General features: G+C 34.3%; 1 protein-coding gene across 2 annotated transcripts in view; it reads right to left on the minus strand.

The window, feature by feature from the left end:
- The window catches only part of LOC139697538 (nucleoporin p58/p45-like), a 44,141-nt gene that overhangs the window by 11,712 nt on the left and 7,237 nt on the right, over positions 1-25,192 (minus strand). Inside the window, exons 7-9 of one of the 2 annotated variants that reach the window (XM_071596277.1) lie at positions 23,243-23,441; positions 21,357-21,596; positions 14,178-14,264 (exon numbers count right to left, since the gene is read on the minus strand). In XM_071596277.1, the coding sequence (XP_071452378.1) occupies positions 14,178-14,264; positions 21,357-21,596; positions 23,243-23,441 (526 nt within the window). Of the gene's footprint in view, positions 1-14,177; positions 14,265-19,554; positions 19,806-21,356; positions 21,597-23,242; positions 23,442-25,192 lie in introns of those variants that run through there. The other variant, XM_071596278.1, reaches the window with a different exon arrangement.

Raw genomic sequence — 25,192 nt, forward strand, 5'->3', positions numbered from 1 at the left:
AAAGTACCAATTTAAAAAGTGTCACTAAGTTGCCAATTGCTAATTAATCACTGGATTTCAATGAAAATCTTGCATTGCCAAATTCATATATTTAATGCAAATTATAAAATGGGCTTACTCATTTAAAAATAACTTTCTTTCTCACAAACACACTAGTGTAATAAATGCAAAAATTAAATTTCAATTTGAAATAACTGCTTATATTGATATTTTCCAACTATGTATCATTATTTTTTTGTTCAATGCAATTGAGTTTGAATTAACAAGGATACCCAATGCATCCAGGCAATATATTTAAAAAATACCAACATTATCATCTTTCGATTCAGAGCTAAACATTTACCGGTCTTCAGTCATCATACTTCATCAGTACATTATGAGATCTCATTTCACATTGGTAAATAAATACCCTTATGTATGAATCAACAATACTTCACACATTGTTTTTTTACACTTAAAGAAAAACATTGATTTTTTTGTTTGGTTTTCTTATAATTATGAAGTAGTCCTAATCCATAGAAGAAGAAGAAGTCATAAGTCCATATAAGCTTTCTAGACACCAAACATTTAATATTGTTTTAGTACAAGGTAAATTTTACTTAAACTGATAAAAATTCAACTAGGTAATGTGTATTTAAATAGAAAAGTGGTACAATTAAAATTTTAATAGGTCACAGGGTTAGCATGAAAATTTGCAAAACTAGTACTTTCCCATGGTTTTTTCTGCTTTTTTACCAAAGACATAATTTTGCAATTTAGAAAGTGATCACCTTTGAAATTATTTTTTTTATTCTATTGGGCTGGTTAATAGAAGCAAGTTAATTATATTGAAAAGTAACTTAGCACATGGGTTTCCAAAATATTTGGGAACTAAATTCAAACAAGAGATTATTAATAACAAATTTCATGTAACTGTAGTAGCTAAACAACGTTCTGCGCATTGAAGCAAATTTTACTGGTACTTTTCTAATGCCTTTTTTTTACTTATATGCCCATTGCATCTCACCTGATGGATGTCTTTCGTATATCATCACATGGAAGAATAAACTTGTTTGATGACACTATTTGTTCCACTCATTCCTTCAAAAGCAATTAATTTTTGTATCCCTTAATTTATTTTCAATACTTTTATCTTTCAACATGTAGCTATTGTATTTATTTGCTTTTATGCATACCTACCATCTACAATTGTTTGAGTGTGAACTGAAAAATTCAATTTCACAAAAAACAGGGACTAAGCTCAAACTAGTTTCTTTCTCCATGCGTAAGCTTAAAAAACTCTTATCCTACGCAGCAAAAGTATTCCCTAAAAATGTATAAAGACATTTAAAATTATTGGGATTAAAGTTATTGCTGAAATGGCCAACAATAAATGGAAGTTTTTTCACCCACAAACAGTGAAGTACAATGAGATACTGCTTAAAGAAGAAGAACATTTTTGTTCAAGTTTCATTCATTCTTCAAAATTGTTAAGTTAGATTAATACATTCCTTGTCTGGCATCCTTAAACATAGCAGGGACTGAAATTTGGCAGAAACTGTTAAAAAGTCTTAAGAAAGTAATTTTTCAAACTCAAATTTTTATTGAAATTTAAACCAATTCTCCAAGATAAAAACAATGTGATACCACAACGAAAAACACTAAGGAGTAAGTAATTAACGGAAACTATACAATTTATACAAGGAAATTTGATTTTCCACAATGTTAATAGAAAAAATAATGTAGTAAAAACATTTTAAAATGTATGCAGGGTTCTTGAATAACTGATCGAAGCACTTTTCCACCTGATATATCAGGTGGAAAAGTGCTTCGATCAATTATTCATTATGTTCGACTTCCACCACATCACGCCTGAAGCTACTCAATTTGTGCAGGGTTCTTTAATAGGCTTAGATGTAAAATTACTTGGTAGACGTGAAGAATAGTAGAAGCAATTTTAAACTCAAAAGACTAGAGAACTTCACTTTCAAACTGCTTATCAAATAAATAGAAATGTCAGACTTTTTACTTAACTAACAACATTTTCCTGCAAAAGTTAATGGCATGTTAAGTTTTATTGCAAAGTTGTACGTGTTGGATTTGTATTTCAGTAGTTACAATGGCTATGAAGGAGCACACACATTATTTTATACATTGCAATGGTGCAAACCCAATATATAACTGCATATTCCAATAGCCCACCTTGATATCCACGGGGAACCTCAGCAATGGATTATATCAGTTTGCATTGAATTGGAAATATAACAGATGTGACATTTCGTTTAAGCATGAGGGAGAGGCATTAAATCGCATATCAACACTGAATTATGTGCACCAATTTCATACCTACATCCATACATTATTGGAATGGTAGTCCAGGGGTACAGTGTTCAACTACTGGGCCTCAGAATCCTAGGTTCAATTACCGGGCACGCCACTCTGGGTACCCTCAACTTCACCCAAGCTGTGCAATTTTTCAGGTATGAGAACTTCCTGGGAAATAGTTGGCACAGGGAAAGGATCTGGCCCCCCTACCTTGAGTTTTGAATGTCACACACTACTGGCTTAACATTGGGTGAACTCTTCTATCAACTAACTACCTAATCGACCTTTGTGTTGATAACTATGTTTCCGGTTTTTTTATCTACACAATAATCTGCAAGCCATTACAAGGGCAGAAGGTATTAGGGTACCATCTCATTAAATATAAATATGCAATACAAGCATTCAATATACCTGAGCCTGAGATGATTTGATAAATTTAGGAAAGGAACTGGCATCCATAGACCAGTGATGCAAGGTAAGGACGCCAGAGCTGATATGGAGGAAGCCTAAAAGTTTTTGAAAATCTTCAAGCAGCCTCACAAAGTGCTCAAGTGTCTTGAGCACTTTGTGAGGTCAAGACTGGCATCTTCTGGAGGAATATGCCTAAGAAGACCTATGCAATGGTAGAAGAAAAGCTATTTTGAGACAGTGCCTATGAAATATAAGCTTCCTCTCCAGCTCTATGACAATGTTCCCAGGAACTTAACTTGAAACCTTTACTTGAGCATCACTTCAAAAATCGAAGCTTGCATAAAAACCATGCAAAAAATGCTCACTATTAAGTGGAGGGCAAATATAAAAGTGTAGATTAGCAGTCTATTATATACTGAATACATTCATAGAGAGTCTGCAAAGGCTTCCATAATGAAAATAACCCAATCGGCTCACAAATGTAAAATTTGTTTTCATATTTATTTACTATATCCACCAACAAGACAATACTTTAAAAATAACCTACAGAAATGACACAATCCTGATGCACCCAGAAATGCTACTTCATTCTTATTCACTTCACTCATATTGATAGATTTGAGAAAAATATAACATTTATTTGTTCTTTCAAATGCCTGTGATATTCTATGTGTGGTATTTCATCACAACATCTTGTTCCTTTAGAGCCCCAAAAATCTTTGAGTGTAAGGGGATGCCTCAGTACTTTAACTGGCTTAAGCACTCCATTGGACATCGATGGATCCGGGTTCGAATCCCTGTCAAGGCGAATGATTTCTGCATTTTAAAGCACATTTAGTAGAAGATTCTGTTAAAATTTAATGTCATGGCATCTCCTGCAGTTTCAAATTAATCACCAAATAACTAATTCTATCCTATTTTTTACCATCAAGTAATATTCCTATGTGCCAAAGGCTGAGAGTGAAGTGAAATTTTCATGAGAAAATGTGAGAAGATCAATGGCAACCCTTCCTTTAAAAACCAGTTTAACCCCAAAATTCATAATTTTGATGAAGTGATGAGAGAGAAAATGAAAGAGAGAAAGGTATGGCAATACTATGTTAGATAAAAAAAATCCAGTGCATTACCACTCAAATATACAGCACACACAATACATACAGCTTTCCAAGTAGTACTGTACTGTCCTTTGAGGCCAAAATTTATGATAATAATAATACATTTTATTTGTCCAGCGATCAAGTAGCTACAAATGTTACACTTGATATAAGACACGTCAGGGGAAAGCGACAAAATACATTTGTGCATGATAAATGATTAACCCACATAGGGATCTTTGGGTATTTCATAGATGTGTACAGTCATCTATTACAGCTGGTACTAGTGTTACCAACCAAATGTGGTCATGTTACTACAATTAGAACATTAAAGTCCACGTAATTCATACATTAAACTATATGCATTACTGTGTGTGTGACTATAAAAGCTAACCTATTTTATCTTCACTATAAACCAAAGGTGTTTTCGTTGGTAACAATAAAATATAATTAAGAAGTCGTTAGTTAGAACTTACACATTTAAACTAACTTCAACTGGTGAGGCCACTAAAGCAGTTTTATTGAAAATCATTTTTTTAGTCTCTCCCATTTAATTTCCATGCAAACTTTAAATTTAGTTAATAGGCACATTCCTATTCAGGGCCCTTCTCAAAAAATTTTACATAATCTGTAAAGCAGTAGTTATGAGTGTAAGTATATTTTAAACTATTGTTTCTATAAGAGCACTAAATTGGGGAATATTTTGTTTTAAGACTGACTCCTACCATGTGTTCATCAATATTGAGTCTCTGCAATGGACAAGCCTTGTGACAGCATTTCAGTTACACCGAAATTTTAGCAGTCCCTCTGTTCAAACACTAAAATCCAATGTTTTCATACATTTATATATGCTTGGGAATCATGAGACTTGTATTCAAATATCTAACAAAATAGCATGGATGGAGAACATGGGCATAAAATAAATAAGTAGCATCAAGATACTGAAAAAAGTGAGCCCTCAATTTAATATAAGACTAAGGTTTTGACATTGTATTTAAAACACTTAGAAAAAATTAAAGAGCTAACTAAATCATCATAAAATTGTCCGAAGACCTTAGAATGCCTCTTCTCACAGAAATCAAAACATCAGGTTTTTTCCAGAATAAATAATACATAAAGAACCGTTTTAAACTAGAAAAAAATTAGTAACAACTCATGACCAAGTCAGGACTTCTTCAGTCATCATTTAGATCACTGTTCAACAGATGGCTCACTCTGGAAGTGGAATATCTTCATAAAATAATTATGTGAGGTTACAAGATAGGCGTCAGCAAGGAGAAATTTTGTGTTACCAATTTTTTTTCAAAGTTCCCAAAGATATAAAAACTACTTTCAGGGACAAAATATTTTTAAGTTCTTTCTGGGGAAGGCATTCTACCGTTACTCATTTCTATGGTAAAAACTCTTAATAGAAGATATTGTTTGAAATGGAATTTAGTCTACTACTGACAAGTGTTGTCTACTGAAAGGGAGCCAAACATTTGAATTTATTCAAATGAGACATTGGTAAAATGAGGAAGGGAGTTATTGAAGTTTTGGAAATACATGTTATTTTAATTGTATAGAAAAAAGTAAGATAAATAATTAGTAAACAACTTTAAAGTTGATGAAGTAATTTAATTTTCCCACTTAAATGAAACAATTCAAAATCTTTACACAAGAAGAAGAAATGGGAGCCAAGAGGAAATAAGGAGATGTATAAATTTTAAATGCGAGAGGAAAATGTTTTGAGAGACAAAGTTTTTTGGAGAACTGTAAAAAAAGTCTTGTATCATCACATTTATTTACATCCTTCTCAGCTAATACCGACATAATTATTTTAGTTTTACTTTAAAGGCAGACATCAGATTATCATTCACCAAAATTGCTTCTTCCAACAAACTTATGAAAGAAATGAGCCACCAACCTCATACTTCTTCAGGTCAGCTACCTAAAACTTTTGAAAGCTAAAAACCTGCATTTTTATTCTCTAAGAGATTTTTTTGAATAATGCACCAAGACATGTTAATAGAACTAACTCGATAAATACAGTCAAAGCTTAATTTATTCTTAGATCGTCTTTTAAAATATTCACCCAGGTCCTAGGCCCTTCTATTAATCTGTCTTTGTTCTTCCAGTTTTCACTCAGCTGCATCCAGTTAATGAAAAATCATTCTCCCAGAGCACAAATTTAACTCTTCTGCCTCCCACCCTTAAATGTCTCCATTTTCATGAAAACAATGTTTCTCTTACCTGCCAGAGTCGTCACCACCACACATTTAGTGGGAACAGAAGTCTTTTACAAGAGTCAAACCTTTCATTTCATTCTTCAATGTCAGATTGGTGATGTCAAAATGAGAATCACATGCTATTAAGGCGGAAAATTTGGCAAATAATTGAATGCAAAAATGGCATAATTAGGGAAAAGAAAGAGCAATGCAGTGCAGGGTTCCCTGTATCATCACACTAAGTATTCTTTCTCCCATACTCCACCTCCCACTTCAATTTCTTCCCACTAATGCCTCTGATTATCTATGCATTCCTGTTCGGGAATTTTGAGCATCACAAGACGGAAGATGAAATCACACAAGAAACAGAGGAATGATCTTAAGCCGTCCTTGAGATCACTGAACAAGAATTGAAAAGTTGCCAGGATCTATGAAAAGGAAAAAGCTCCAATTCCTGACAGAAACATGAAGTTTTCATCAAAGTTCTTTGTAAAGTAAAGTGCTCATTTAGAAAGTTATTCCAACAAAAACAATTTCTTTAATTACCATTCTAAATTATTGTGTTCACTTATTTTAGAGACCAAAATTTCATTATTTTCCATGCTAAATCACCAGGGATCAGAAAATGATCCAGTATTGGGAAGCGTAAATTTGAGGAAGCTTTACTGTACCAATTTTCTGTTTTGAAATTATGTATTGCAATAAACTGTAATGGTATAGTCTGTACATTTAGAGAATTTTTTCTGAGTAATAATATTATAGCAAGAACTTGACGAGAAATATAAACAAATAAGATTCATTTCCTGGCGATTAATTCAGAGGCAGGTTGGCCGCAACTCTCCAACCCTCTCATTTTTAAGTACCTCCAGTATTCTACAAGTTTCATTATTTGATCTAGGTCTAGTCCCTCTTCTGATACGTGTATCCCTTAATTATCCATTTCAGGAGATCTTCGGGCCTTAAATGGTGTCCAGCAAGTTGCATCACCTTTGAACATTCGAATTCCATACAACTGTACTTCTCACCTATCCTTCATAACTTCATTCTTTGTTCACTCACTTCCATCATTTACCTGTAGCACCATATCCCAAAAGACTAGTCTTTCCTTTTCACACGTAAGATTTTACAGCCATAAAGTTAAACCCTAAATGTGAATATTTTTAAAATTTTTACTTTAAAATTGTCACCTAGGAACATCAAAAGGTCTTTCTTTTTTATTAAGACTTGTTTGCTTCACTAATTCCTCTTCATAGTTCAGCTTTACCTTCCACAGTTCTTCTACTTCTCGATTAAATAAATGTGACCATCTCTTAGAATCATTCATCACCAACATCAACCTGCACTTTGGCTGGTCCATCCTCTTCACAAACTCTTACCTTTGTTTTGGATTCAATTATTATCATACCATATCACGTTTATGCAATTTAACCCAATTTCAGCATCTTTTCAAAGTGATCATTTTCTGTGAAGATAACAATATTGTTCACAAACCTTAGTACCTTCTCACTCACACACCTTTTGTCCTGGGACTATAATTCCTACTTCTTTTATGTCTCTTAACTTATTTCTTGGAAGCTTTATGGTTATCCTCAGCAACCGACAATCATACCCTTCAAAGCAGAAGAATATCATTACTGATTAGTTACTTTTAAAGCTTCTTTCATTTACAAATTTCACATAATGGGTGATAGTGTTCACTCTTGCCTCACAAAATCTTGATGCCATCTTCTCTTGATGTTTCCCTCCATTTATAATAGGTCTCTCATTTTTATATAAAGTCCCTGCCTTCAATCACTACAATTAATTCCAGTTTTTCTCCAGATCATCAAACATTTTGTCCCACTCAAATGTTTTCTTTGTCTATGAAAGCTATGCATATTTTCTGAATCTGCCCCATTATTTTTTCTATGCTTATTCTTGAATCTAATAAAACTTCCCTGGTACATACATTGACTCTTGCAAAATCTAACTTGATATTTTGGAACACTGATTCATTGTTCTATCCAATGAAGGGCAATATTAGTGATTACTTTTAATGCATGTGCCATTTGGTTATGTTTACATTTTACTATACCTGTTTTCATAGGTGTATCATAACATTTGGTTCAAAATCAGCAGGAGGCTAAACATGTTCACATATAAGGTAAGCCAGATTATTAAGTTTATTCAGCCTTGTCTCTCTTGCTTTGAGCCTAGTTTATCAGCATCTATTATTGTTTGTTTCAATAATATTATGTAGACAGTCTTCCTCTTCATATTATTCTTCAATAAACTGATGCCATATTTTCATGACCCCTTCATCTTTATCCAGTATATTACCTATTTTATCCCTCATTGCCTAACTGTTATTTCCATGTTCCCGATAAAATAACTTTTCTGGTAAAAACTCTTTTTCTACTTTCCCTCTTTTGAGTGTTTTCTACTTCAACGAAAGCATTTTCAAAATATTTTGCAGGTAATGAATATCACTTTTTTGATCTTCCATCCTATTCAACATTTACTATTTCTTTTCAAGGTTTTACCCTCAATTAATCCCCTCCTAGTCACTCGAAAAATTCAGGCCCAAGTTCTATCCCTGAATCCCAAATTTTACAAGAAATGCATATCCCATATGGAACATATTTACATTCGATAAATTTTGTTACAGTCCAAAATTAATCTTAATGACATTGACTGCACATAGAATTGCAACGTTATTACACTAATTCCCAAAATATAATCAATCTAGAGGCTACAGCTCATGTTTTCTTACTAAAAATACGAAATTAAATTTTCATTTACCTGGAATATTGGAGTAGGTAATCTGAGCTAATCAAGGAGCTTCAACGACCCTTACTAATGTTATAACAGATGCTGGGGCAGTGATTAAGGATTTGGGAAAACACGCATGTAGGAATAAAAAATGAGTGAGTACACACAACTACACTCAATTTGTCCATTAATTTCATGGTTGCAGAATAACAAAAATATCATAAGTTATGCAAAAGATGTACACACAAAAATAGCATGCTCAGTTCCATTTTTTCACAATATACAAATTATGCTGATCTTACCCTATTACTATTCATGCAAAAAAAGATGACCAAGCGGTTACAATAATCAAAGCAGCTAGGTAAGGCAAGCAAAAGCAATTAAGAACTAGCCAAGGATCTGATATTATTGATGTAAGATGCAATTGATGATGACCTTGATTCAAAAACCACGTCAATATGTAGCTGAGTTTGCATCCTCTTCTTCGATATCAGTTTTTAAATTCTACCATTTTTTTAATATAAAAATAATTATCAATTTATACTTTCAAGTAACACCTGTCAACTGAGTGGCTATGTGGAGCACTGCACTGTCACAGGCTGTGGGCTGGGCACCACTGATATAGGTGCTTACTGCAGAAAAATTTTAAGAAACTCCATGAAATACTTCCGCCGAGTCACTCATTGATTCACACAAATGTGAGATATTTCAGTTTATTTTGGCTTAGACTCGGATTTGATCTAGGATCCCTCAATTTCCGGTAGGGTGCTTTAAGCCAGTCAACCTACTGAGTTACCATCTCCTCCCCCACAGAAGGTAGGAGTTTTCTTCTTTCATTATCACCATGATCAAATGAAAATATTGGCACTGCCTAAAATGTCACGTCTTACAACTAAAATATGCACGATTTAAACTGCATTCCATGTTATCCAGAGGTTATTGACAAATGTTTAGGCAGTACATGTGAGCTTATGTTAGTTCCACTTACACACAATTTTTCACTAACACAGAAAATCTCAAATTTAAGTAATTGTTCCACAAAATAACTTACCTTAACTACAGCATTATTTTCTCATTTTACCACTTAAGTGGAAAATCAATTACAATGATAAACAAAAATTAAAAGAAATAAAATTATTAAAATCAGACAAAGCCAATTTAAAATTTCAAAATTCAAGCTTGACCCAAATTTGCTTTTTAATTAGCAATTCATTTGAAAATTATGAATTTAATTGTCGTGAAAAAACACCTATTTTTGTCAACAGATCAATAAAGTATCAAGTCTAATGATTTGAAACTCTTTTCTTACCACACAAACAATACAAACTAAAGCAATAAAAGGGGAAAATATTGATGGACCAAATAACCCAAAGTTTTCTTCTGATGCACTTTTGTGTATAAAGTTAAGTCCATTGAGTGCTCTTTGTTTCAAGTCATGCAGGACATGAAATAAACATATGAGATGAGCAAAAATGATAAATGGGTGTGTAGCAGTAACTGTATATTTGCATGCAGGACTCTCAGGTCTACCGGAAATAAAAACCAACATACTATAAGGGTAACCCCAAAAGTAAGGTCTCCTATTTTTTAGAATTAGAAAAAAAGATTTATTTTCTATGATATATACATCATTTTAAAGATTGATCAATTATCTACTTTTCTACATAATCACCATTCTGGTCAATACATTTTTGTAAACGCTGAGACAGTTTTTGTATGCCCATGTCGTACCAGCTCACTGCCATGTCCTTGAGGAAACGTTGAGCTTCATCTTTCACCTCTTCTTCACCTCCGGCCAAATGTTCTTTCAACTAAGGGAACAGGTGAAAGTCACAGGGGGCCAAGTCCTGACTATAGGGTGGGTGGTTGACAATGTCCCAACCAAAGTCTTGCAGGAGAGCGACCGTTTGGCGGGCAACGTATGGGCAAGCGTTGTTGTGGAGAATGCATACGCCCTTGCTCAACATTCTTCTTCTTTGGTTATGAATTGCACATCGGAGTTCTTTCAATGTTTTACAGCACCTGTCAGCATTTATTGTGGTCCCAGCAGGTATGAAGTCGACCAACAATACCCCCTTCAGATCCTAAAACACAGTTGCCATGACTTTACCAGCAGACTGTGTTTGTTCGAATTTTCGCGGCTGGGGGGAAGAGGGATGCTGCCACTCATGTGATTGTCATTTGGTCTCAGGTGTGAAGTGGAATACCCAGGTTTCATCACCCGTGACAATCGAATCCAAAAATCTATCCTTTTCATCTGCATAACAGCAAAGAAATTCCTGTGAAGAATCAACTTGTTCATGGCGGCGAGCTGGTACGTACAAAAACTGTCACAGCATTTACAAAAATGCATTGACCGAAATGGCGATTACGTAGAAAAATAGATAATTGATCAATCTTTAAAATGGTATATATATCATAGAAAATAAATGGTTGTTTTCTATTTCTAAAAAATTGGAAACCTTACTTTCGGGATTACCCTCATATATTAACAATTGGGCATCACTGTGACTACCCAAGTTGAATATAAATTAAATTACCACTTCATAATCCTGAGAGATGCTCAATTTTCATCATTAAACACAATGATTTGCATAGGAAAAATTTATGATAGGAAATTAAGAAAAATCTTACCTTTCCAAACCATATGGAAATGTTATGAATTGGCACCCTCCATAAATGACATCATGCAGTTCTAGGTACTTTTCATCCCTACTCCCCCATTCACCTTTGCCCCATCATTCTGGATAGAAAACCCACTTCAACCAATACCTCACAACCTTTATTTCACTTTCCTCCTTCCTAATAATTTTGCAGAAAATTCTTTTCCTAAGTATGATGGCTGCAATTGACTTACAATTCAGAAGACAAGTTACACAATGAGTTCTTAATTTAAAAATTCTTATTCTTTGCCACAATACCAATCTGACTTTTATGTCTATTGCAAAATTACATACTAAATTTCAGGGCCATTTCATGAGCTGGAAGAGTGACATTGGATCACTTGGTTAAGTCATCAAAATGTCACCGATAACCAAAATCATCATTCCCCTTAAGGAAAAGTACCTGTTAGGATTGATCTTTCTACTTCCTTCAGAGGAGCATGACGTTTTTTATGAATGGCGCCATTACAGTAGACAATTTAACTAATTTAGCAATTTACACAAATTATTTACTCTATCACAAGAGATAAAATGTACCTGCCACTGAAAGATATAGCAATGCTCAGAAATCAACAAATTCTTTGACTATATAACCTAACACACCAACAGCATGCAGGAACAAAATTAAAAGCTACATAGAAAACGATTAAATTTCTTTGCAATAAATTTAAACACCAAATCCAATGCAAAACCTAAGTACCTATCTATTTTTGATACATGTGAATTCACTTCCACAGGATTAATACTAATTTCAGAAGCAATTCCCATGACTACAAAAATATATGATGTTAGAGATATGAGTCTTGCCAATTAATATGAACTTAACTAATGCAACTCTAATTGATTAAATCCTATGACATTCTTATCATCATATCAACACTAAAAATGACCTAACATCCAACTTATATACATGGATTTCACACATTAGTAAAATACCTAAATAACCAAGACTTAATTCATTGTTAGACTGATCAATTTATTTGGTTAATATGATAAAAAGATAACAGACTATTGATTGAATATTTTTTTCAGAGCAAAAGAGTGAGGCTACAAGATAACCACATTAATTTATTAGCAACATTTCCTTTGTTATGTACAAAGTGTGTGATCGACCTTTATACTTTCAAGTATAAACATGTGGCACATAAGTTACACTTTAACAGATATATACCAATATGCACTATCGAAACTTGATTTGAGCAATAGCAGATGCTTCGATAACTTTCAGTTAATTACAAAATGGGTGATCAGAATACAAATGTCCTTATAGTCACATTTATATTTTCAGTAATAGCATTGAGCAAATAGTTACCTTAGAAAAGAATAAGTACCTAGTTGAGGCACTGTGGATAAAAATGAAGATTTCAAATTTTCAATCCAAAAATGCTCCAGTAATGTGATAACAATCACATCAACATTTTTTTCCTGCCATCCAATTTCTTTTTTGAGTAGATCAAGGATTTACCCAAATCAGCTGCCTGACCTTACCATGGATGAAAAAGCATTTTCGTAAATATTTTCAAAATTCCATTCCCAAAATTTTATTCAGTACTAAATGGAATTTTTTCTTTTCAATTATTTACCGTGTAAATGTACCTATGCAGATAGCTATATGTAAGAATATATGTAATAATATTATATATATTTATAAGTGTGTACGTATGTATGCATGTATGTGCAAATATGCTCGTATATATATGCACACACACATATATGTATATACACACATACGTACACATATATAGCTACACACACATGTATATATGTATACATGAGTGTATATATTTTTATATGTTTACCATTAATATCTAATACAATAGAATATAATGCAGCCATAATGAATAAAACATTTGGCCCAATGGGCATGACCAAAACATGATCAATTTTCACTTCATTTTATGTACTGAATGATAAGTAGAAAGGACATCAATGGAAATGACAGACACTCACTCACACGCATGCTTCACTCTTACTGTCTTTCAGATCATCAGTCTCACTTCACTCTTGTAGGTTTAAATTCTTCACAAACAATAAACACAAATTATGTCTCAAATGTAAAACATCTCAACACAATAGCACCATGATTTTTTTGAAGTATACCTCACAGGTTATTGTTTATCAGTATTAATTCAATGAGTCAATTTCTACTACACTAAATTTGAACACACTGGAATTCCAAGTTCCATACTACTTGAGGTCACAACTAATGCAGATTAGAAAGTGATATCTACTGTAAAAATGCTTTATTAACAATGGTGATTTCATCAAAAACTTGATGCAAATACCAGATAAACCGACATATAATGGAATGGAGGTTCTACTATATCAAGCACAAGCAAACAACAACAAGACATTTTGGCAAGTATATTGCTGAAAAGTGTATCACAGCTCAAAATTTTTTCTAATATGTTAGTAAACTATCAGGGTACTTAGCAAAAATATACATGAAAAGCTCCTATTTACTTCAGTGAAAGACTAAAACAAGGAAGGTAACATGTTATGATTAGAGACTTTGTGTAACATTTTGGATATGATCAGCACCAATTGACAAAAAGTTAATGCAGTCTTCTCTGATTCCATCAACATTCATGCTCATAGTAATTTTCATTTTCTTTAAATTAACTATTTTTTGTACCCCTCAAAAAATCTACATGCAAAATTGTGAACAAAATATTTCTCAGGAGTTGACCACAATAATGTCAAATTATAACACAGATAATGCAAATTTAAGCTATACTACTATTTACCTAAAGGAATAATTGAGCCAAATGGAGATCTCCCAGGAGTCACTGCAGGCATTGCTGCTGCTGGTGCTGTGAGATTAATTCCAATTCCTATAAAAAATATTTGAAATTAAGCACCAAGAATTCCAATGTTAGTTTTGAAAGTTGGTTTTAAAATCAACTACAAAATACACAATTAATTTAAATCCTTTATAAATCCTCAATAAAATTCTAGCAAAGATCAAATGTAAATGGATACAAGATTAATGTAACCTCCATAGTTTTATTAGATCATGCCCTGAAATTTAGCAAGAGAAATATGATGATGCTGGTATCATAAATTGCTTGCCCCCATTTTTGACACGGTTCTTGAGGCAAGTAATTTTGGAGTTGATGTTGCACTTGTATTCTCCATTTATTTGGTTGTGGGAACATCAGGCTTTGGGACATGGCATGATGAAATTCCAAACATTTTCCTAATCTTTTAGTCAAAGAAAATGAACAAATTCAGTACCAACAAAAGGTAATATCGTAAGGAAATAATGGTTTCAGACTCAGTATGCCAGTTGTATACATCAGTTGTAAGAACTGCAGAGCCTACTCAGGACAGATACATTTCAAATTTTCTTTCTCTGGCTTCACCAGAAAACTGACATGAATCAGAAAAACGTTTCCATTCAGTAGAAGCATACAACTAAAATAAAACTTTCTCAGTCAACACATTAAATTCGTTTTTAAAATTTTGATTGTGAAAATGTGCTACAATCATGAGATCAAAAAACTTCAATAGAAAAGATTTTAAAAGAGTTCCCAGGTCACAGTTTTGAAACAAGTCAAAATGTTATATATCACACATAACATTTAAAAAAGTGGAACAATGCCACATATTTTCCATATTTTTGCTCTTAATCTATTCTTAGTGAAGGATATGGCCATACACAAGTAAAGAAAACAAATCCATTAATACAAGTATAACATTACATTAAGCAGAATCTCACTTCATGAACATAATTTGTTCCAGAATCTTACTCGTAATGGAAGCCATAAGCATAAAAATTTTTCCCATATAAATCAATGTAAAATATGATAATATGTTCCATGAAAAAAAAATTATGTTTGCGGTTTACAGAAAAAATTGATATACTGTGAAGTGGAACCTTGCTTAGCAAGCAATGGACATAAATAGTAATTTGCATTATGAGCATAAGTATTTTCACCAAAAATGACTCACTAATCGAGAGACTTTTTCCATAACGAGTAACAGGGAGATGGGTATTCCCAGAACGATTGTACGCATGCTACTTCATTTTGTATTTAGGGTTCATTCCGCTAGCACCATAGAGTTCCTAGTAATCACATTTTTCCTAACTTGTGTTCAAACATATCATTGATGTTCTTTTTGTGCAACTCTTAATGAAATTTAGTGCATAATTTATAATGTGTCCCCAAAGGTGAATCCACAAGGAGACAGCCCTACGAGAATAAAAATAATAATAGAAATGAAAAGTAAATTCAATGAAAATCGGGAGCTAGGTGCGAGCATGCCTTATCTAGCACCACATGCTATCAATCAACATCAACAATTTTCATTTTCTTCAAAGACAATAAAAAGGAGATATATGCTTAAAAGAGATTAGCAAGAATATCTGTTCGACAGTTATATGTTCTCAAAGATGTTGAAAGGTTGCTTCTCATATGGATATACAAAAATCAATTGCAATATGACACCATTAGCAAAAAAATAATTTGCTTGAAGGCCAAATTGGTTTTCACCGACCTTGATGAGAAGAAGCCAGGATCATTAAGGGCCAAAAAAGTATTTGAGGGGAACTGAGCTTGGTTTGAGAAGTTTAAGAGAGGATCCAGCATCTGATTTTAAGAAGCCCATAGATTCAAGGTTACCTGCCGCAACAGGGTTTTTAATTGTGACAGGACGGGTCTCTTCGGGAAGATGCTGGTGGGAGCCTATATTTGTGCATGAAATGGTAGAGGGGAATGGATTGTCCATCCACAAGCCAATAAAAGGTTGTCTCACACTGTCATTTTATACCAATTAAAGTGGAAATTTGAAAATTTAACCCCATCATGTTTACCATTCAGAAACTCCACAAGCCTTCAAGAAATATTAAGTCCCACAGTAGGCTAAATGTGATCCAATATCACTCTAATAGGGCAGTGACTACACACACCAGAAATTAATTTAATAATAATGCTGTGTCACATTTATACAAAAGTTTGCACCATTGGCAAAAACTAATGTCCCTAGACAGCTTTCTAGCGGAAGGGACTTTGATAACTATCATTTATAATAAACTTATAATTTTGATTCCTTTTTGTTTATAAAAATTCAGTTCAAATTTCTGGTTGCTTCATTCTGGATAGAAGAAAAGGATGAACATGATCCACAATTCTAAAGAATTTATTTTGAATTTTTTTTGCATTAACCTTGAACATGATTTATTTTTTTCAGCATTGAATGAATTATCATATTTTACCTTCATTTATTTGTGAAAAATAGATTAACTAAACAAGTGTTTCACTTAACGAGAAAGACTGGGGAACAAATATTGCTCCTTATACGAGGTTCCATTGTACATTGTTTAGGATTGTGAATCATCTTAATCATTTCTTCTTTCGTGGAATGAATCAATCTGGAATGAAAATTCAACTTGGAGAAAGCAAATCACATTTAGTTTACTCTTCTAGACTTTACACTCCATTGCAGGCTCGTGGAGTTTATAAATAAACAAGCAGCTGTTTTATCTACAAATCGCAGCTTGCATTGATACAAAATAGCAGTATGAGATGGTCTTTCATTGGCTTATGGCCAGGCAATGCATTCATCTCTGCTATTACATATGTTTGCTTCGGAATCTTTTTCCAGAAGGGACCTATTTCTTCACAAGCAAAAATCTGTAGTGGCAAGGAATACTCAGAATCAATGAGTATTTTGAAGTCAGTGAAGAAGATCTCTGCTGCCTTTGCGCCAGAGCTAGCTGATTAACTGTGCCGCACAATGCTATGGATGTATATTACAGGGTCGCACCCAAAAGTGGTAGGACAGATTTTCTCTGGTGTGAACAGAGCGGTGGAGGGGGGTCTGCCTGGCAGAGTAAGGTGGAGGGGGCTCTTAACAACAGAACGACACTAACCTCAGTCGCCTGCTGGCTGTTGTTGAATGAGGACACCGTTTTTAGTGAAGCAAGTTTTTTGTCCGCGTCGAAAAACAAAATGAATCTGAATTTTGAGCAACGTTATTCCCTGAAGTTTTGTGCAAAACTTGGGAAGACGGCAACTGAGACCCTCGATATGATCAAGCAGGCTTATGGGGACACTGCCTTAAGCCGTTCCACAGTATTTGAGTGGCACAAGTTGTTTAAAGAGGGTAGGGAGCTCGTTGAAGACGACCATCGCTCCGGACGGCCGTCAACGGCAAGAACCGACACGAATGTGGACAGAGTGAGGACACTGCTGAACACAGACCGACGCTTAACCAGTGAAGAAATTGCAGACCAGTTGGGTCTGTCTGCATCCAATGTCCAACGCATTATTTCACAGGATTTGGCCATGCGCAAGGTGTGCGCCAAGATGGTGCCGAAAATTCTGCCATGGCGCGCTCATCTTCAGACAGCTCCTGGCCAAATACGGCGTTGCCACGTTGCCGCACCCGCCCTATGCTCCCGATCTGGCACCACCGGACTTCTTCTTCTTCCCCCAGATGAAAAGACAGCTCAAGGGACGACGTTTTCACTCGATAAATGCCGTTCAAGAAGCTTCGACGAAGGTCTTCAACGGCATCCCCAAAGAAAATTTCTAGCGGTCGTACGCGGAATGGGAGCAATGTTATACTAAGTGTGTAGCAGCTCAAGGAGCATACTTTGAAAATTATTAAGTCGATGTAAGTATATCGTCAATAAAATTCTTGTAAATAAATCAGTCCTACCACTTTTGGGTGCGACCCTGTATGCAACTGTTCTCTGGATATTCTCGTTGGTCCCTTTGAGGTGCCTGTCTCTTTAATTTTGTCTTTGTTCTTGAGTATGGTGCAAATTGCTGATGTAGACTGATTGTATGTGCATGCTAGCTCAGCCATGCTCACACTTCGTTATCAATTTTCAATGACTTTACTATTAATTTTTATGATTTTTATTCCTATAACACTTTGAATATGGATGGCAAGAATTCTCGTAATTTAAATCCCAACCAGTGCGGATGGATGACAAGAATTCTCGTCGTTTGGGAGCATCATTTAAAACCTTTATTTAACATTATTTACATGGTTTGTGGTCATTTTTCATTTGCCTTTTGTTATTTAATAAGAATACCCATAACTTAATGTTTGCTTTCATTAAGTAATTTTGATAGCATAAGCCATTTAACAGTATTTAAATCCCAGACTGTTTTTCCATAATGAAATGCAACTTCAATTTCAACAACTTGAAACTTATTCATCGTCCCTCTTCATTTCGGAGGTAACATTTCTTTCATCTCTTCCTCGGGTACCCCAATGCCTTGCATCATTATTTCTTGAGTGTTTATCCACATGGCCCTAGCTGAGATATCGGTGAGGAACCTTATCTCTATCGCCTCGCCTGCAAGTTCAACTCCCGGCAAATTTAATGCATTCTCAGCTCTCCTCCATCAACATTAACATTTTTCATGAAAAGAATTAGGGGGCCAATAATGAATCGTACATAGTTCTTTTATGGTTCTGGTGAGTTCCTTCTCTTGATGTGTCTTGAGCAATTTGCTTCCTTGAGTCCCGGTGAATTGTGATTTTTGGTGTAGGATTTGTCTTGTGAGGGGTTTTCTCAATCCGCATTTTTGGAAATATTTGATGTAATATTCCATACAATGGCATTGCATGGGAAAAAAGAGTACTTTGTGCGAGGAAGAAATTTTATTAGATCTGTGTGCCGACGACATGTCAAATGTGCCACTTAAGTATGACAAAGGTAGGGGGAGTGATTTCGATTTAGTAGGCAAGATCAGAAATAAAAAATCCAATCCTCTTTTGATAAGTGAAAGTTACTCTGATTAGATCACCGATGAAGACAATACTTCACCAGGAATCGCTATTACAACCATCAGATCAAATAGAGGGATCCCTGCCATATAGAAGAGTGAGGCGAAAACAATGGAAAAGGCAGTGTACACATTTTCTCGTAAAGGTGCAGTGCTTCTGGTAATTTGGAAAGACAAAAGGGAGGCGAGGATGACTATGTACTATTCACAGTACTAGGATTGGTAATACACAGCTGAAAGATAGGATCACAGGACTGCCAGTCAAAAAACCAATCTGCATTTGAAATACAATAAGTTCATGAAAGGCATAGACAGGGCAGATATGTATTTATTATATTATACAATCATGAGAAAAATAATGAAATGGTCAAAGAAAGAGGTGCTATGGTTAAAAAAATTTGCTCTTTTTAAAGCCTTTAGAGTTTATAAAACACTTCGAATCAAAATCAAATAGTATTCCATTCAAAGGTTTTCTACTCCAGACCGCCAAAGAGTGGGCAAAGAGTAGAGAGGAGCCTGATGAGTCATCTTCAGAGGATGAAAGTGGTGATAAGCCGACGCAGCATGTCCCATCAAGGGACCACCCACATCATTTCTCGAGACACCTTCTTTAACATCATCTTGTTCCTTTCATAGGTATAGGGGAGAAAAAATACCACACAAGATGATGCAAAGTGTGTGCTTCAAGAAAAATAAGGAAGGAGACGAGCTACGTACGTGGGTTTTTCTTGTGATGTTCCACTCCACAAAGGAAAATTTTTCAAGTAGTATCACATAAAGAAGATATACTAAAATTATTTGCGAGTATTAAATCAAAAGTTCCATTATATATATTTTTAATTTTTAAGAAAATTATGACGATTTTACCAGAGCAATGCAGTTTCAAAAACTACATCTTAAAAATGCTTTTGAAAAAAAATGTCTACACACAAGTTTGGAAAATTGTGTGATTACAAGTGACAATAAGGTGCTGATGTAACAGCCACACAATCTGAAACTTTCCTTACCTCTTTTTATCATGTGGAATGTCATTAATTGATTCATTTTTTTGCAATATTATTTGCTAATTATGCGAATTACTCATTATTTGAGGTGCTTGTTAAGCAAGGTTCCACTGTATTCCCATTAGAAGAGATCTTTACTGATTCCACTCAGATTTAAGTGCACTTTTAGTTAAATTATTAACTTGAAATTACAGCACCTAAAGAAGAACATTGATCTTAGTTGTATCAACGGAAAAATGTTAGGGGTAATGTGTGCCATCAATTACATTGTACCAAAAATTAGTTATTTTGTGGTGAAGTCTTTTGACAAAATATTTGTAGCTTTTCTCAGAATATATTATCATGAGATGCTCAAACAAATATTGCTACATTTGAAAGTGGGATACTGACATGTAACGTGACGTGATTGCCCTTTCCTTGTTAATTAACTTTCACAAAAGGTAGGATACAAAAGAACACCTTTTGTGTTTGTTGACATGTATGATTCAGTGTTACAAGTGATCTGATTGATAAACTCCACAGAAACGAATTTGCTTTCAATCACATTCTTAGAAATTCACCTAATGAAATACTTACTCACAGGATACATTAAACATTTAACAAAATGAGGTTAAGTATTAGAGTAATACCAATATTGGGAGTAAACATTTGACTGAATTCTGGGAAACTAAGGTAGCCATTCCCTGATATCACTCATTGTTTGTTCTTTCATATTTAGATATACTCTTAACATAAAATGCATTGGGGGACGCCACAATTTAAAATAAAGGTTAAAAGCAAGCAAAAACTTCAATCCTGGAAGCATAAGGTTTCCAGTAGTTCAAAAAATGTGCTCTGTCATTTACCAAATATTTTTTAAAATGTTTTTTTTTCCATTTGGAAAACAGTATTTGGCAACAGTGGGACACAATTTTCATTACTTATTACATACCAAGGACCACAAGTGTAGTTCAATGCCTGTGTCTACAATAATCTAGAAATGAAACTAATGGGGCATTAGTTTTAAAAGCAGCCAATAGATATGAAGAAAGGCTGACTAATAAAATATCTTCCAAGTATGAGGTTAAAAGCGATGACATCTGGTCACTTTGACCCACACATCCCTTGTTAGGTAGCATACAGGTAAAATGAATGAGGAAGGTAAATTAAAATGTCTTCTAAGCAAGACACTCACTTGTGAAAGGGCTGGGTCCTGGCCTGGCAGCTAAACTTTCCATGCTTGAAATATCTGCACTTCGCTCGGATGCTGCGGTAGCAGTGAAGGAACTGTTTGGTGGAGGTAGCTGCCTCTGTATTCGACGTCGGAGAGCCAGGTACTGCTCCCAGTGTTGATCAACAGTGTTATGAACTCCTTGTAGATGACCAGCAAGACCAACAAAGCTTTCGTGCAACCGTCGCAAAGAGACTGTCAGTTCTATACATAAGAAAAGGATTGATAAAACAGAGCACAGAGTAAATATTCCAGATTGTATCTAATTAATGTTATTTTACATCAGACAGGACTGTCATAATAAGTGGTTTTCTAATCATTTTTTAAAGCCATAGCACACACAGTTTGAGTAGGAAAGTTAAATAGAGGCATTTACAGAATGAACTAAATTCACAGTCCACAGCCTCAGCAGGTGTTTTTAGTATAAACCTTCCCTTTAAAATAAAAGGCTGCAATTTATTGCAGATAGAAGTAATATACACAATTAAATACAAATATTCTAAAATACATTCACGAAGGATAGAGCTGGGTACAGAATATTCACACACTGGTAATTGAGTATTCTCATTGTAGTTGTGAGGATATGTATATAAAATTAAAATACATTTACACAAACATTATGCTAGTAATAATACCTAAATGTAAATTAGGAAGAATATCTAACTACTCTGGGCAATACGAATAAAATTGCTTTTGTAATAAGAACAATTAACAGTAGAAACACATGAACTAAAGAAATGCAAGGGAAGAAGGCAAACACTACAGCATCACCATAAAGAATACAAATTAATAAAACATGCTGTTTAAAAACTCTTAATGACAGAGATGTTTAAGAAATGTTTGTAAACAAGATGTCAAGTCAACTAAATTCTTATAAACAGAGATATAACGAAAAATAAATGACTAAACCTGTATCCAGGGGCAGATCAGACAAGTGTGACCAGATTTGCATAGGTACATAAGGTTTAAATTCAGGAAGATCAACTAAGTAATGAAGAAACAATGGTGGCTAGTCTGAAGAAGATTGTAGGATGTGAAGATTGGAACATTGGAAGCTACCAAGGATACTGTAGGCCAAAGGACACCCATGGAAAGAAAAACCATAGTGCAAGGTGGCATAAACAAAATAGAGATGAAAGTACAAACAATCAAGAGCTGAGGAAAGTTAAAATGTTACAAAGGTCAAGCCGCTCCAATAATGAAGAATACACATTTAGAGGTGTGATTATTTATCAAAGTGCAAAATGGAAGAAAACATTCAGAGGTGGAACTACAAAGGAAAATCAAGAATTGATTATTAAAAGCATATAATAAAAACTTCAGCGCAAGGCATTATGTACGAATGGAGAGGTTGGCAAGAAAGAAGATAATTAGAAAACTGCTATAACCCAATCCTAAAGATGGACAAACATAATGATGACCCGAAATTCCAAACCTCATCAACACAAAGACTTTGAGCTATTACTGCTACCTTTTTAACGCCAGCTACATCTGCATAAAGCAAGTCACTAATTAGACAATCACATAAGAAAATGTTTTATCCTTTCTACAGCTAAGTCAATATCACTGCCCAAAATTTAACATTTGGTAACCACAAACACATTGGTTACTGAAGTATTGAGCAATGAAATTTTCACTTATCATGAAATATTAGTTTAATCTAGGAAGGCAGGAGAATTGAAGAGTGACCTAAACCATCTCACATATTACTCCAATACTCCCAGCTACGAAAAGTAGGGGATGGGTGGCCTAGTATGTTACTCTGCTTTGCATATTCCTTCCCCATAGAGAAAGTACTCAAAAGTAAAATAAAGGGAAAATACATTGCATCACTAAATATTTCTACTTACCCTGCGGTGTTAGCGCTATGGGTTGCACTTGGTTGTGTAAATGACGTTCTGCATTCTCTATTTCTTGCCTTAATGTTTGCATATCTCTTTCAAAACCAGATACAAGCCCTGTGAAGTACTCCAGAGGAGTGGAATTTTCAAGTTGAAGTCCAGCTGGAGTCTCATGAGTACGCTGCGCCATCTCAGCATTTTGTAATTCCTAAGGAATAGAGATTTTATTTATTTAACGGGAATAACCCTTTGAATAAGGAAAGACAAAAAACATATTGGTTCCACAATTATAATGGAAAAGAAAAAAATACAATCGGGCACAAATTACATAAAGTTGATATTGACATTCACAGATATCCACATAGCAATAATTAGCATTCTAAAATTCTTCAGATACTTTTAATAACATTTTTTTAAGCAATCGTGGTAAGATAGAAAGTAGGTCAATATAATGACAACTGTTGGCATCTTCTCATAATCTGGTTAATAGGAGAGTAGTAAGTGTAGTTTTGTGCATGATGTCTAATTCCAAAGACTGCTTCAAACCTTGTGTTATGTGAAGGTACTCGGAAAGATATTGCCCTTAGGAGTTCTAAGGAATCAATCTTGTTATGCAGTAATTTATATAGAAGAGTTATGTTATTAATTTTTCTACATTAATGCAAGGAGGGAAGATTTAGTAGAGAACATTTCATGGTAACTATAAAGATCTTTGTGAAGATTGAATTTGAATACAATTTTGCGCACAAATTTCCTTTGAACGCATTCGATTCTATGAAGATGGAGTTTATAGCAAAGTGACCAAACAGTAGAGCAGTATTCACAGAGTGACCTAACTAATGAGAAGAACAGGACCTCATAAGGCTCTATATGTTTGAAGTCTTTACGGTATCGAAAGATAAATAAAAGCGATTTATATGCTTTAGATTGAACATAGTTATGAGAATAATGTTGATTGACTGTTAACTGCGAGTCAAACATTACTCCGAGGTCATTTATACTTGTTAATTGGGCCATAGGATAGTTGCTCAGTTTTCACGGTGCTGATTCATGATGCTGTGGACTCCTTTTCCAGCTGAATGTTACAGAATAGAATTTTTTTAAATTTAAAGTTAAATAGTTATGCTCACACCAGTTTTGAAGCCTATAGAGGCAGTTTTGCAGATTAAGATCATCAATTGATTGAACTGTTAGAAAAATTTTTAACTCATCGGCATACAAAAGGAAAGGAATTTGGTCTAATGCATTCTAATATCATTTATAAATAAGTTAAATAATTAGGGAACCAGATGTGATCCTCGGGCCTGTGCCTGATAATGAATAGCAACTTTTGAATGCATTAATTTTTACTACAACTTCTTTGTTGGCCAAGTAACTTTCCATCCAGTCAAGTACGGTACCACTCATTCCCAATGCATCCAACTTGCTAATAAGAAGCTCATGATTAACAGTATCAAAAGCCTTAATGCAGTCAGTATATATGACATCTGTTTTTAAGCTTTTTTTCCATACCTTCTATAAGATACTTTTGAAAAACCAAAACATTAGTGAGAGTTGATCTTCCTTTAGTGAAACCATGCTGCTCAGGGATAATGATATTATTCAAGATAGGAGTAAGCTTATCTACAACCAATGATTCTAAGACTTTTGCTATTATCGAGAGCTAGGCAATCGGATGATAGTTAGATATGTTATTTCTGTAACCCTGCTTAAATATTGGTACTATATATGTGGATTTAAGCGCGCTAGAAAAAATTCCAGTAGTGAGGGATTTACTAAACAGTATATACAAAGGATAAGAGTAATGGCACAAGACACATATTCAGAAGTAGGGCTGGGATTTCATCAGGACCACAGCCCTTTTGGAGGTTAAGTTGGCAGAGTATGGTTTGGATGTCTTCTACTAGGATTGTTACAGATGAGATAGAAAGAGGTGTGAGGATGAAAATTGTGCAGAGG

Source organism: Hetaerina americana, unplaced genomic scaffold (assembly GCF_022747635.1).
Source record: "Hetaerina americana unplaced genomic scaffold, ioHetAmer1.1.p SCAF_8, whole genome shotgun sequence".
Lineage (NCBI taxonomy): Eukaryota > Metazoa > Arthropoda > Insecta > Odonata > Calopterygidae > Hetaerina > Hetaerina americana.